The sequence below is a fragment of the Engraulis encrasicolus genome, chromosome 12 (assembly GCF_034702125.1).
Source record: "Engraulis encrasicolus isolate BLACKSEA-1 chromosome 12, IST_EnEncr_1.0, whole genome shotgun sequence".
Lineage (NCBI taxonomy): Eukaryota > Metazoa > Chordata > Actinopteri > Clupeiformes > Engraulidae > Engraulis > Engraulis encrasicolus.
Genome location: NC_085868.1, coordinates 14,022,313 through 14,038,200, shown reverse-complemented (window position 1 = coordinate 14,038,200; position 15,888 = coordinate 14,022,313). Strand labels below are relative to the sequence as shown.

The 15,888-nt window shown below is 46.3% G+C and overlaps 1 protein-coding gene across 2 annotated transcripts in view; it reads left to right on the top strand.

Annotated features, from left to right (window-relative positions):
* Positions 1–15,888, top strand: part of LOC134459353 (protein FAM222A) — a 51,798-nt gene that overhangs the window by 13,939 nt on the left and 21,971 nt on the right. For both annotated transcript variants that reach the window (XM_063211681.1, XM_063211680.1), the window contains one exon: positions 7,961–8,158. In XM_063211681.1, coding sequence (XP_063067751.1) covers positions 8,047–8,158 — 112 coding nt within the window. In that variant the 5' untranslated portion in view covers positions 7,961–8,046. The remainder of the gene's footprint in view (positions 1–7,960; positions 8,159–15,888) is intronic.

Genomic DNA, 15,888 nt, shown 5'->3' with positions numbered 1-15,888 from the left:
ACACACACACACACACACACACACACACACACACACACACACACACACACACACACACACACACACACACACACACACACACACACACACACACACACACACACACACTTAAGTCGCACCCCTGACCTTGTTATCTTTCTACACGGCCCTCCGCAGCCAAACTCCATTCATAGGCAGGCGCCCATATGCTCAATTAGGCTCCCTCCCCACTCCACACCACTCCACACCACCCAACTCCACACCACTGTTCCGCTTGCCTTAACTCAGGGATCTAAAATAAAAATGAAATACCTGGCATGAGGGAAGAGAAAGACAGAGTGTGTGTGTGTGTGTGTGTGTGTGTGTGTGTGTGTGTGTGTGTGTGTGTGTGTGTGTGTGTGTGTGTGTGTGTGTGTGTGTGTGTGTGATGGTGGGGGGTGTTAGTGGTGGGATACAGGAGGTGGGTGCGAGTTGGGAGGTTTGAGGGGAGGATCCATCCGATCTAAAATGAAAATAAAATACCTGGTGTAAGGGGGAGTGAAAGGCAGCAAGGAGGGGTGGGTGGATGTGAGGGAGGCCGTTTCTGTGGTGGGAGGTGGGCGTATGATGATGGGTGGGGTGTAGTAGAGAGGGGGTGGTTGGGTGTTGGATGGGAGGGATCCATCTGCCAAAATGCTCTTATCAGAAATCCTTGGGAGACAAAGGATCAGCGGAGCGAGCGAGAGCGATTGCGGTTGCGGTGCCCCGCTTATCTTCCCAGCAGCCTCGGCGGTGGGCGGCGGGGCGGGCAGGCGGCCCATGCGGGCCCGATAAGGCGCCTTATCAGCATCAGCGATGTCAGGGCTGAACGCAGCCAGCAAGGGTTTAACGTCCTTGCCACTCAAAAAAAAAAATTAGGAAGGAAGAAAAAAAACTTGGTCAAGTCACCTCACCTTCGCCCGTTTTTTGTGGCATGTTTTTGGTTTTTGTTTTGTTTTTTTGTGGCGAAAATGTGGAGTGAGGGTCTGGAGATCGAACGAGACAGGGTTTGGGTGGTGGTAGTGGAGGCTGGTAGCGGGTTTACGGGGCCAGGAGAGAGGAGTGGAAAATGGAGAAGGCATATGGGTTCGGGTGGGGGTGGGCGATTTCAGGATGACTGTCTGTCTGGTGCTTCGTTGGTGGGTAGTAGAGCATGACACGGGAGTGGATTTTCACTCCCGTCCCATCCCGGTCCCAGAAAAAAAATCCCATCCCGGACTGGAGTAAAAGAAACAAATCCCATCCCGTCCACTCCTGAAAAGAATGTCCAATCCTGCCCACTCCCACTCAAACTCAACCCCACTCCTGTTTCGTCAAAAAACAAGGCTTTTTTTGTTTGTTTTTTAAAGAAAAATAAGCGGCATTCCCGCACCCATTAGATTTTATTCCCGCTCCCATTCATCTTTATTCCCGCTCCTGCCCGCTCCCGTTCATCTTTAAGATTTTGACTCCCATCCCGCGGGAATCTCACGGGACCCACAGGGATTCCTGAAAAATGTCATCCTCTAGTGGGTAGGTCATGTGTGTGGGTGGGTGTGGTGACTGGTTAGTAGTAGTTTTGGGCTGCTGAGGTAGAGGGGGTGGATGGTACTGGGACGGGGCAGATGTGGTGATGTCTGTCTGTGTGTATGTGAGGTGACTGGAAGCCACTTTTGAAGGTGTGACTGGCTCATAGTGGTTTGGTGGTGGGGAGGTGAGTGTGGGGTGTGTGTGAGAGAGAGGTAGTGGTTTGGAAATGTGGGGTGTGTGTGAGAGAGAGGTAGTGGTTTGGACATGTGGGGTGAGTGTGTGAGAGAGGTAGTGGTTTGGCTATGTGGGGTGAGTGTGTGTGTGAGTGGTAGTGGTTTGGAAATGTGTGGGGTGTGTGTGTGTGAGAGGTAGTGGTTTGGAAATGTGTGGGGTGTGTGTGTGAGTGGTAGTGGTTTGGAAATGTGTGGGGTGTGTGTGTGAGTGGTAGTGGTTTAGCTATGTGGGGTGAGTGTGTGTGAGTGGTAGTGGTTTGGAAATGTGTGGGGTGTTTTGACTGGCTGGGTTGGGGCTGGTGGTGGTGGTGGGTGGGGTGGGGGAGAGGGATGACTGGTGTGGTGGTGAACTGGAGGGTAGTGGGTATGTGTTTGGGGGGTGGGGGGGCTGAATGCTGGCTGGTAGTGGGTATGTGTTTGAAGGCGGTTGGGGGAGTGGTGTTGGGATTGGGGGCTCTGACTGCTGGCTGGTAGTGGGCTGAGTGCGCTCGGCGGAACAACCAGTCCCTGGAGGGCCAGCATCCGACGGCGGACGTCTCTCTCCATCTGACGGAGAGACCTCAGGGAGTTGGTTACAAGAGCATTACCACAGGAGCAAGTGACACAGAAAAGGAAACGCATTACCATAATACAGTGCACCCCCCAGTCCCCCTAGACACACACTTACACTAACACAGACACACACACACAACGCACACTCACACATAGGCATATACTACAGTACACTACACAGGTTTACCTCATCTTTTCACTCTTTCAGTCTCTGGAAAAAGGCACTACACACACACACACACACACACACACACACACACACACACACACACACACACACACACACACACACACACACACACACACACACACACACACACACACACACACACACACACACACACACACACACACACACACACACACAAAGCCAGGGCCTACTCATTCACTTAAAAAAAGCAGTCGGGATATGGGAGAGAAAGACAGCTGATGCGTTTTCATCCTTGAGCCAAATAACGGGAATAATGGGAGGTGGTTTCACAATTTACTTTCATTTCCTGTTGATAAAGCCGAGCAGGCTTTCCCCCAAGGGAAACACTCCCCCCTCACTCACCTCCTCTTTTTTTTATTTTTACCCTGGCCTTGCCTGGCCCCCCTCCGTCCGTCTCTCTTTTGACAAATGCACTCTAATGGAGAATATGGCGGGGGGGTGTTGGATGGTTGGGCAGTTTGGTGGGTGAAGGGGGCGATGGTGGTTGTGTGGTCTGTCAGGGGGAGTAGGTTGAAATTGGTACCCTCACAAAAAATATAGAGTCGGAGAGAGAGAGAGAGAAGCTTTTAGCCTCTCAGCTTGCCTGTGATCATATGAGCGTGGCTGGTGTGTTGGTGGGGGGTTGAGCAGAGACATCATGGTGCTTGGCTATGGTGAAAAGAACGGGGGGTGGATGGGTGAATGAGTGTGTTGGGATGACGGGGGTGAGGGTGGTCGTGGTCATGGTTGTGTGTTTGCAGGGTTGTGTATATTGTGTGAATGTGTGCATTTGAATGTGTGTGTGTGTGTGTGTGTGTGTGTGTGTGTGTGTGTGTGTGTGTGTGTGTGTGTGTGTGTGTGTGTGTGTGTGTGTGTGTGTCATGACTTGTATGCTGTGTGTTTGTGTTTGTGCGTGTGTGTGTGATGTGTTTGTGTGATTTGTAGGGCGTGTGTGTTCGTTTTTTATTCATGTGTGTATAGTAGTCGCTTGTGTGTGTGGCAAGTTTGTTAAGTTTGGATGGTGTGTATGTACTGTATTTGTGTGTGTGTGTGTGTGTGTGTGTGTGGGTCAAGGGATTTCTTGCTTGGCACCTGACTGGAATGAAAGGCAGCATGTCTCTTTCAGGGCCCGGGGGTGTGTGTAATCAAATTTATACAGATGCTTTTGGAGGAGTCCCCTTAGTGAAGGCCACAGGGCCGCCGACAGCTTTAACTGGTCCAAGGACAAAAACACCTAAAAGCCCCCCCCCCCCTTTTTTTTTAGACTTTATTTAAATTTTCCAGTAATAAAGAGGAATAAAGAAAAGAAAAGAAAAGAAAAGAAAAGAAAAGAAAGGGAAAAAAAACACCTCGACATAAACAAACAGTGCACATTCTGGGTTAGTCTATGGTGAATGGTGATAAATGATTGTAAAAAAATGTCCTCTCTCAATGTATATAATTGTAATGGAGACCCAATGCTGTGTGGGCCCCTCTCTGTCTGGGCCTGGGACAGCTTACCCATTTGTTCACCCATGTCGGTTGCCCTAGTGAAGGGGTTCGCTAAGCTGCCCCCTGGACACAGAGGTGAAATGAAAGCAATAAGCTTGTTTGAAGACCAAATGAAGGGATTGGGGAAAAAAAGGGGAGAGAGAGTAAGAGAAAGGACGGAGGGCAAGAATATTGAAAGGGAGGTTTTTGATACTTTATTTTTTTTACCCCACGGTCAGTGTGCTGCTCTGTTGTGCTGTTGTGCTGTGTGTGTGTGTGTTTACTTTTCAAAGAATTGATGTAGCCTTGGTTGCTTTTCTGCCCCCTTAATGGCATGTAACGCAAGACAGCTTGGCTTGAAAACGGGAACGTTGACCGCCAAGGGGCCGTCTTAACGAGATATTTACATTTTCATCCATCAAAAGCCCATCTTTTCTTTTCTTTTTCCCCTCCTCCTCACCTACCTTTCCCCAAGGCTGGTGGTGGCCATGGTGAATAAACCTCTTCTCCATCTAGTAGTTTTAGCTCCATCATCATGAGCAAACGCAAAGAACTTGTGTTGTTGTTTTTTTCTTTTCTGTCTTATCCTGGTGAAGAAACCTTTCCCATCTATTTCCGGCTCCATCATGAGTTAATGACAAAGAACCTGTGTTGTTGTTGTTGTTTTTTTCATTCGGAAATTCCAATTCCTACTTCTGCAAGTTTTATTCCTTATTGCTCATATCAGCATTTTTTGGAGGTACTGATGCAGGGAGATGGTTGGGGGTTCTCATGCTGACTAGGTCGGGGGTGGGGGTGGGGGTGCTGTGTGTGTGTGTGTGTGTGTGTGTTTGTGTGCGTGTGCGTTTGCCTGCCTGTACACTGTATGTATGTTAATGCATTCGTATACAAGTGCCATCTGAAGGATATTGATTGTGGCTGGCTCTTCATGGACATGTGGAAACTGCATGAGACAGAAAAAAAACTGAAAACACACACACACACACACGCACACACACCCGCACACAGCTCATCCAGGAGGAGTCAAAATGGATGGAGGAATTTTTAAGACCTGTAATTTGTTGCCATCATTTGGCTGTGCAGGTTCTCTCTCTCTCTCTCTCTCTCTCTCTCTCTCTCTCTCTCTCTCTCTCTCTCTCTCTCTCTCTCTCTCTCTCTCTCTCTCTCTCTCTCTCAAGGTTAACATCCTTCCCTACTCTGGCATTTTAACACGGCCATAAAAAGTAGCAGAAAACCTGCAGAAGGTGCTTGAAGTGGTTGATTACAAAATCCCTATGTGGAAAAAAAGTCACGACTTTTATTTTATAACCTGAGCCGCCAAGAGACATTTACAGCTGCTAGCTCATCAGTTAGGTGGTATCAGTGTCGCTTCAGTAAAGAGCGCATTACCAGCAGTGAAACAATACACATGTTTAATGTATTCATTCGATAAAAATTGGATTCAGTGGAAACAAAAGCAACAAATCAAGCAGACCTAATCTAAATACAAGAATGAATGAAATTCAGCCCCTTTTTCTCCCCCGCAGGGAATTTGCTCTGCAAGATGGTGGTTGTCCGGGAGGTACAAGGTTATGGCAGAGGAATAAATCACTCACAAATTATTCAGACGAGTCGCCGTCCTCCTTAGCATTGTGTGTTTGGTTTTTTTGCTTTAAAGGGACACTGTGTGAGATTTTTAGTTGTTTATTTCCAGAATTCATGCTGCCCATTCACAAATGTTACCTTTTTCATGAATACTTACCATCAAATTCAAAGTATTCATTTTGACTGGAAAACTTGCACTTTTCACACATGAAAGGGCAGTCATGGGTGAGCGGTTAGGGCGTCAGACTTGCATTCCAGAGGTTGCCGGTTCGACTCCAGACCCGCCAGGTTGGTGGGGGGAGTAATCAACCAGTGCTCTCCCCCATCCTCCTCCATGACTGAGGTACCCTGAGCATGGTACCGTCCCACCGCACTGCTCCCCATGGGGCGCCACTGAGGGCTGCCCCCTTGCACGGGTGAGGCATAAATGCAATTTCGTTGTGTGCAGTGTGCAGTGTTCACTTGTGTGCTGTGGAGTGCTGTGTCACAATGAGAATGGGAGTTGGAGTTTCCCAATGGGCTTTCAAAAGGGGGATCTTCTCCATAGTCCGCCATTTTGAATTTCCAAAAATAAAAATTTTTAGCTGCAAAAATGACTCTACTTGGACCATACTAGAAAATATTTGTTTAATACTTAGTAAACTTTCATGTAAAGATCAAATTTGGCAATAGGCAGCCCAGTTTCAATGAGCAGCATAGTTGCAGTACCTTTTTTGACCATTTCCTGCACAGTGTCCCTTTAAAGCAAAAAAAAGAAAAGCGTTCCTGTTGGCAGGGCCGCTGACAGCTTTTGCCGGGCCCCGGACAAAGTCTTTTGAAAGCACCCCCAGTCCTACCTAATGCATACCATCATTACAATGTAATGACGATTTGGGGGCGCCCCTGCCTCTCTTTCGGCCCGGGACAAAGTCTTTTGAAAGCACTAGGGGTCGACCGATACAGGTTTTTTAATGGCCGATACAATACCATTTTTTTTTCATCACCCTTGGCTGATACCTGATTTCTGATACCCGATATTTGGGGCCGATATGGGTAAAAAAAAAAAAAAGGTTAAAAAATGACAAATATTCCAGGTCGTCTTTTCTGCCTGTTGGTATTCATGGAAAGCAAATTGATGAAGTGTCTAGTCCGTTGTCATACACATATTCCCTGTATATGCCGAAAATGCAGTCTGACAGCTAGGCCGGAGAGAGTAGAGAGAGAGAGGTTCCATTGGCCCATTGTTTCCGGGTTCTATTATGTTGGCATATCTCTATATACTTAAAGAATCTCTGGCTAGGCCACCTGCCATTCAAAGAGGATGTGTTGTTGATGGGGTGTGGTCCACTTCTTCGCTGTACCATGGGAGGTTTGGGAGGGGAGGAGGTATTTTTTTTTCAGGGCCTGGTCTCTATTGTCTTTGGCCTGCGGTTTGTGGCATTTTTTTTTTTTATCATAGTCGAGAGCAGGAAACAGCCAACGAGATTTATAGCCTGCTGGGAGATTGATTAGACACGTCATCAGCACTCCATGCGCCATATTCGCACGCGCTCGCACACACACACACACACACACACAGCACGCACGCACACACACACACACACACACACACACACACACACACACACACACACACACACACACACACACACACACACACACACACACACACACACACACACACACACACACACACACACACTCTCACACAATGCACACACACACCACCTCCAAACTGAAAAAAGGGACGCAATCTTGCTCTGTTATTCTGGCGCACACACACACACACACACACACACACACACACACACACACACACACACACACACACACACACACACACACACACACACACACACACACACACACACACACACACACACACACACACACACACACACATTCATTCATGGTGCCTGGAGGGGTATATTTGGGAGATTTCTGCACTGTTTCGTTTCAGAGAAAAGTCATTTGTCTGCTGCGCCTACCCTACCCTACCTGTGCCAAGAGGAATTTCAGAACAAGCCCGGCAGCACAGGAGTCAATAGCCCACAGCTATCATTTAATGATCACTGCTCTCTCAGTTAATATCCTTTGACAGCAGACTGGTCACTGGGAAAAAAAAGAGAAAAGAATGAACTCTTCATTCATGTTAACGTTTCCTATCTCCTGCTCTGCTCTGCTCTGCTCTGCTCTGCTTTTCTCGTCTCTTCTCGTCTCTTCTCTTCTCTTCTCTTCTCTTCTCTTCTCTTCTCTTCTCTTCTCTTCTCTTCTGTTCTCTTCTCCTCTCTTCTCTTCTCTTCTCTTCTCTTCTCCTGTCCCCTTCTCTTCCCTCCTCTCTTGTCCTCCCTTTTCAATATCTCCCCTCCTTATATCTCCTAATGTCTGTTAATATCTCCTCTCGTCTCTCTTTTTCTCTGCGTTCTCTCCTCGTGTCCTCTTCCAGAGAGGCGCCCAGTGTTGTAGGCTGCGGAGACCTCCTCATCATCACCTCCCACCTCCTCTTCCACCTCCACCACCTCCACCTCCATCATGCTGGCGTGTTTACAGCGGAGTCACACCCACACCCAGAGCCACGCCCCCCAGCACCACCTGATGGGCACGCCCAAGATGCCAGAGCTGCAGCTGCCCATCCCTCGAAAGAGTAAGTCAAGTCTTTTTTGCGTATGACATATTTTTATTGTGTTTGTGTGTGTGTGTGTGTGTGTGTGTGTGTGTGTGTGTGTGTGTGTGTGTGTGTGTGTGTGTGTGTGTGTGTGTGTGTGTGTGTGTGTGTGTGTGTGTGTGTGTGTGTGTGTGTGTGTGTGTGTGGCAGGGGTTGTATGCCTGAGTGGCTACTCCCATTTTACTGGATTGTATGTTTTCTTACCTGCCCAGGGACTGCAGATGGAAATTAGCTATTAGTTATAATCTGGTGCATGTCATGTTTTTGCTATGTAACTAATGTACCTTGCACATGGTCCCTGATGAAATAAACCAATAAATTAAACTAAACTAAACAAGAGCTTCTCTTCCAAATGCTATGAAACTACATGTCCCATTTTCAACAATGTTCATTAAAAATGATGTGGCTTTCTTTTGTCACTCTTTGGTCCATCCCCCAAAAAAGTAAGTGAAGGGCTCATGTTCCAAAATGGAATACAACAATTTTTAGGGGCCAAGCAGCGAAGCTGGCGAAGGCCCCTATAGAGTTAGTAGGTTTTCTTCATTATTATTATTTAGTCACCATTCTTATCCCTCTGCAAGTCTATGGCAGCCCATAGAACCGTACGTAGGAAAATGCTGTAAATCGGCACACACATTCGGGCCTGGCTCAGCATTACCCACAGCAATTTATAGATCCCCAGCCCCAACGCTCTAGCGCCACCAACAGGTCAAAGTCACAGGTACATTTCTGCTTGTAACTTTTGAACCGCTGGGCCAATTTTCATAAACTTGGTATCCATGGAATCCTTGAGCCAAGACGAATCCAACGCACTCTATGACGTCATTTTCCGCCAGGGTAGTTTTCCCGCCATTTTGAATTTTGTAAAATTCAATAAAAATGCTATTTTTTCCGCAATTTTTTGACCAATCCGCCCGAAACTTGGTATATAGTATCTCTAGGCTGAGCTACACATGGAGTCTCAAGGAATATTAGATATCTTTTATAGTTTTGCCGTGACAGCCAATCAAAATTGTCGTAAAAGTGGTGAAACAGGAAGTGAGGTCATATCTCAGCAACTGTTTGTTGAATTAGGTTGGGATTGTGTCCACACATAGTAATCCATCCCATGACCTACCACAAAAAAAATCAGAACCCCAGCTCAAACTCTGTAGCGCCACCAGCAGGTCAAAATTTTAGCTACATTTTTGACTGTAGCTTTTAAACCATATGCACGATGTAAAATATATTATTATCACTAGAATCCTTGGGCCAAGCCGAATTCAATGCACTATATGAAGTTATGTCAACGCAGAAGGGAAATTCCGCCATTTTGAATTTTGTAAAATTCACTGTAAGTCTATGGTAGCCCATAGAACCATAGATAGAAAAATGCTGTAAATTGGCACACATATTTGAGGCAGCATCAACATTACCCACAGCGAGTTATAGGTCCCCAGCCCCAATACTCTAGCGCCACCAGCAGGTGAAAGTCGCAGGTACATTTCTGCTTGTAACTTTTGAACCGCTGGATCAATTTTCATAAACCTGGTATCCCTGGAATCCTTGGGCCAAGACGAATCCAACGCACCCTATGACGTCATTTTCTGCCTGGATAGTTTCCCCGCCATTTTGAATTTTGTAAAATTCAATAAAAATGCTATTTTTCCCGCAATTTTTGACCATTTCGCCCGAAATTCGGTATATTGTATCTCTGTACTGAGGTTTGTATGGGGTCTCAAGAAATATTAGATATCTTTTATCGTTTAGCCGTGACAGCCAATCAAAATTGTTGTAAAAGTGGCAAAACAGGAAGTGAGGTCATATCTCGGCAACCCTTTGTCGGTTTCGGCTAGGATTTGTTACACACATAGATGTCCATCTTATGACCTACTGAAAAAAAAATTCAGACCCCCAGCTCAAACTCTGTAGCGCCACCAACAGGTCAAAATGTTAGCTACATTTTTGCCTGTAGCTTTTAAACCATGTGCACAATGTAAAATATATTATTATCACTAGAATCCTTGGGCCAAGCCGAATCCAACGCACTATATAACGTTATGTAAACACAGAAGGGAAATTCCGCCATTTTGAATTTTGTAAAATTCAATAAAATGCTACTTGTCACACAATTTTTGTCAGAATGACCAGCAAAAAGGTACACATCATCTTCAGACTGATAGGCATTAGGGTATCCAAAGAATTTTTGATACCTCTTATCGTTTGGAGGTGACAGCCAATCAAAATTGTCGTAAAAGTGGCAAAACAGGAAGTGAGGTCATATCTCAGCAACCGTTTGTCAGATTCTTTTAGCTATTTTTTGCACACATACTAGTCAATCCCATGACCTCCCACAAAAACAATCCAGATTCCCAGCTCAAACTCTCTAGCGCCACCAATAGGTAACAGGAAGTGAGCTTATATTTGTCAGCCCTTTAAGGGATTCAAAATAAACTTGGTTCATGTGAGCACACTCCCCTCCAAGGAATGCACACCAACATTGGCGAGATTTGGGCCAAAGGGGGCGCTGCAGTTCCTTCTGTTGCCGTGGCGACTTTGGCAAGTTTACTGCTTGGCCCCGCATTGCTGCTTGCAGCTATATTCAAAAGTTAAAATTTAAAGTTAAAATGGCATGGATTGTATTGTTTTGCCGTTGATATCAGTCAAAACACTGCCCATCCCGCGAAACAGTAAGTGAAAAGCGGTTTGCCAGAACACTACATATCCATTTTCAAAAAGATGTTTTTAAAAAATCACATGGCTTTTATTGTGCGCTCTCAGTTAATATCAGTAAAAAACTGTGCCCATCTCTTGGAAGAGTAAGCAAAGCCCTATATGTCAAAACGTCAAATGTCTATTTTTGAAAGATGGACATGTAACATCAATATCAGTAAAATAAAAATCTGTTAATATCTGTAAAAACCATCAGCCATCCCTCGAAAGAGTAAGTGTCTGTCCACTCTCTCCACTCTGTCCGCTTATCCTACCCTTACCAGCCCCACAGGCTGCCCCATTAGTCCCTTATCCCGGCAGCCTTCGCAGCACTGCACCGCACAGGGCAACACCATTAGGGCATCACGGTTAAGGATATTAAAGAGTAAGCCCACTTATCCGATCAGTGCCAGTATGACACCATAGCTGTGCCACACAGGGGGTGGGGGTGGAGTGGGTCAGCCAGAGGACAGGGGGGAAACTTATAATACGGGTTTGGCTTCGGTTGAGATAAAAATAAGAAAGGTACATTGCAAAGCCATGGCGGTCGAATGCAGGGTAAAGGTCATTGTACAACCTGTCTCCTCTTTTTTTTCCTCCATTAAATTTGGGTAGTCTATCATGTCATAAACATGTTCTGAACACTAAACCCTTGGCATTATTATGTTTAAGTGGATGCATTATTTGAAGATAGAAGACAGTACCAAAGATTTTCGTAGTCCCATTTAGAAGGTCTCTGGTAGTGTCTGGCATAGGCAGCTCTAGAAGAGGGGCCAGGGTGGGCTAGGGCTTCTGTAGAGTTGCTCCTGGCTCCTGTTATGGCCCCTATACTGACCATGATATATCTAAATATTAATTTGTATTGAACACAAATGAATAATAATAAATACACAGTATGATATACAAATATTTAAAGTAAATTATTGACCTGTTTTTAGATGCGTCCTAGCATCTCTATAACAGGGTATGTCCATCCATCAGTCCGTCTGTCTGTCTGTCTGAAATGCATTCTTTAAATCAACCAAAACACGATCTTCGCCGCCATTTTTCATGTCACTCTCTTCATATTTGAGCTTTTCTTCTACCACCGGATCATGATATCCCTACTAGGAAACAATGGATAAGTTGGGCATCGCGTTTCCGCCATTAGTCCCGAATAAGCAACAAGTGGACGCATCTTTGTCCACCTGTCAGACTTGTTTCCATTATGTGTGTCATTATACAACTATAACAGAACCTGGTTAATTTCAAAACCAGCTAACCCCAAATAGGCAAATCATGTTCAAAAGAAACAGTTAAACAATAAAATCACAGACAGACTTAGAAAAAAAAACTGCCATTGACATGACATCCCATCAGCTCTAATGGTTGTCAAGCCGTTGTAATAGCATGTAAACTAGAACAATGGCCGCCAACAGCCCACAATATGTGAGTGAGCAGCACCACGGCAACACCTGGAAGCACATTATTGAAGCCGTAAAAAAACACAGAAAGAAGTTCCTGACTGGAGAAGATTGAGCCCATTCAGAGAGCAGGGCAGCAAACACTGGCACAGTGGGACCTATCAGCCAAGAGGCCCATTGATAGTGATTGAAAACGGAGCTCGGTCGACTATAGCTTCATTCTTTCGTCATTTTGACAAATGGACCATTTTCGTGAAAAAGGTTTCAGTTCATGCGTTTCATCTTTTTGTACTAAAGGTGTAACATAAAAGGTGCAGTTAAACAATGACTTGAGAGGTTCTGTTGCCCAGAACAAAACTGTGAATGATCTTTGCATTCCCTTCGCTGTGATGGTCGCCTAGCATTTCCTGTCAGAACAATGGTAGTCCACCAATACTAGCGAGGGGGCACCACTCCAGCAGCTGGAAGGGCTGGATGAGCAGTGAGCACATATTGAAGCAGTAAAGAAGGAAAGAAAGAAAGAAAGAAAGAAAGAAAGAAAGAAAGAAAGAAAGAAAGAAAGAAAGGAAAAGAAAAGACAAGAAGCTCTCGAGAAGCTTCTGCTGGCTATATAGGACAGCTTGACCCTGTCAGGAGCAGTGCAGTGAACACTGAGCTCGGTGGGGCCACAGCGGGACCCTATCAGCCAGGAGCCCCATTGATTGGCGTGAACAATGAGCAGAGCCTGGGTGGAGAACCTCGCCATGGAGCCCACTGCTGTTGCTGACTGCGGAGCTGGGGGGCTGGAATAGATTTATCAACCAGAACCAAAACCAGTATCACGTCCTCTCCCTCTCTCTGTTCTCTCAGTCTCTGTTTCTTTCGCTCTCTCGCTCTTCTCTTGCTTCTTGGAGCGCTCTCTCTCTCTCTCTCTCTCTCTCTCTCTCTCTCTCTCTCTCTCTCTCTCTCTCTCTCTCTCTCTCTCTCTCTCTCTCTCTCTCAAACACACACAGAGACCCATGTTGGCTTTCCAAAGTTCTTTATCTGTCATCCGCAGGGTGAAGTACAGAAGGAGCAAAGGAGGAAAGGAGAGAAGGAGGAGAAAAGAGCGAGAGTGAGAGAGACTGAACTGAAAAGAGAGCAGAGCTCTGAGAAGCAGAGTGGTTGAGAGGATGAGGTTTTAATTAGGCTTCCTACACTGGACTGAATGTTTTTTTCCATTCCTCCCCCCACCTCACCTCACCACTCTCCCACGAAAGAGAGCGTGCAGAGAGCTGGCTCTGACCCTAACACCTCAGATAAGAGCCTTTGCCGGAGGATCACCTTGGCTCGATCCCGGGCACGCTGCGGTGGAGTGGTGTGGGGGCTGGGGGCAGCGTTAGTGGTGGAGATGGTAATGGTGATCAGAGTGGCGATAGTGCGGGCGGTGGTGGTAATGGGAAGTTCACCTTGGTATTCAATCCTGCTGGAAGTGGTGATTCAGTAGGCATTACTGTAACACTGTGTTGTTTGTGATGTTAATTGAAAACATCACGGTCACGGACAGGGCCTCTATGTAGGTATGGAGTGTGAAATTCAATGTTCTAAGAGTAAACAGAGAGTTAATAGCCGAATTTAACACTTGTATACATGAGGAAAGGGTGGTGGTGGTGGTTGATGGTGATCAGAGTGTTGATGGTGATGGTGACGGTAATGGTGGTTGGGGATTGATAGATGGTGATTGGCTAGTTCATTGTTAATTCAACACTTAGAGAATTGGACCTTGCGTTGTTAAGTGTGTGTTAAGAGTATAACTAATCTACAGAGTGCACTTGGACTTGGTCTACTGTAACTCTTAGATTGAAAATATAGTCATAGGGAGTCATAAGGTGGTGTATGAAGTTTCTCCTTGGTGCGATCTTGGGTGTTGTTGGAGTATCCTGAAGCTGGAAGGTGGGGATGGTGGTTGGAGCATTGGAGGATAGTGGTGGGACTGGATAGTGGGTGACAGCAGTGACAAGGTGGTCAAAGTGCACAGTAAATGGCACAGTATTAATTTAACACTTAATCAATTCGACTTCAGGGTAAGACCAGAAAAGAGTACGACCCTCTAAGTGTTGAGCGAGTGAACAACACTCCTCTAATTTAACACTTCTCTGTAGACTTCCCAAGCATAGACCTAACACTGCGAAATATTCCGTGCCATAGGGTTGTGTATGAAAGATTTTGTATGAAGTTTCTCCTTGGTGTGATCCTGGGTGTTTGTGGAATGTTCTGGGGCTGGAGGGGCGGCGGGGTGAGGGATGGTGGTGATGGTGGAGGGGTGGTGGTGGGTGACAATGGTGACAGGGAGGTCAGGCCGCTTGGAGGTTGAGGGGGCTTATCTTGCCCGCTGATCAGGCTGACTCCTCCAGGCGGTCGCCATATCAGTGACACCCATCACGCCACCCCTTAATTTAATTCATGAGAGCATTGATCAACACTGCCGGCTGCCCGGCTGCCTGACCGGTCGAGCAGACGACCGGCCGAGCAGCCGCTCGTCTCAGACACAGCCTGTGGTGGTGTTGGGGCTTCTGTCACTTCTCCTCTCCTTTTTTCTTTTCACTTTCTCTCTATCTCTCACTTTTCCTTCTTCTTACAAATTCGCTCTTCACACAATTTTTCTCTAGTCTCTAGTTCATTTCGATTCACTTTTTCTGTCTCTGTATTGCTCTTGCTCGCTCTGTCTCTCTCTCTCTCTGTCTCTGTCTCTCCCCCTCTCTCTCTCTCTCTCTCTCTCTCTCTCTCTCTCTCTCTCTGCTTTTCTCCCTTCAAGGGCGAACGGGTTGTTTAGTGACCTACCACATCACATGTTTCCCCCCAGTCGGCCATTACAAAGTTCAGGGCTATGTAATAGCAAAGCAGGAAAAGTCGCTCTGTACTGAGAGAGGCCAAAGAAAATGAACATTCAGTTAGTCTGACTGCTCGCAACGCTTTTCTCGCTTGTCAGTAATGAATTTATTACTTCTCTTGAACTCCTGAGGTTTGAGAATGTAATGATTTCTTTCATTTTCTGGGATAATAGGGAGAACGTGTGTGTGTGTGTGTGTGTGTGTGTGTGTGTGTGTGTGTGTGTGTGTGTGTGTGTGTGTGTGTGTGTGTGTGTGTGTGTGTGTGTGTGAGAGAGAGAGAGTGTGTGAGAGAGAGACAGAGAAAGAAACTCTGTTTCTGCTGTTGTTTTGTCGCCTTGGGATGGCATATTTGTTTTATCTCAGTCAGGAGTTTCTAATAGTGGCTAGTGGAGTTAAAAGCCCTCAAAATGGAGCAGAGAAAGAGAGAGAGAGAGACAGAGACAGGGAGGGAGAGAGAGAGAGAGAGAGAGAGAGAAAGAGAGAGAGAGAACGGGGGAAATAGAGAGATGGGGAATGAGTGGGTCTGCATTAAAAAGAGGACAGACAAATCTGACAGAAGAGAGAGAGAGAGAGAGAGAGCGAGAGACGGAGACAGGGAAAAAAATGGAAGTTTCCCTTAAATGTCACAAAATCTGCCTTGACCTTTTCATGCGCTTGAGCTGTGCTCTGCTGGGGGTGCTGTGCTGTCTCCAGACCCAGACCCAGACCCTGTGCTGTGCCAAGGATGACAGCGCGCCTCTGGCTCGGGGGCAGAGGACATGAGCAA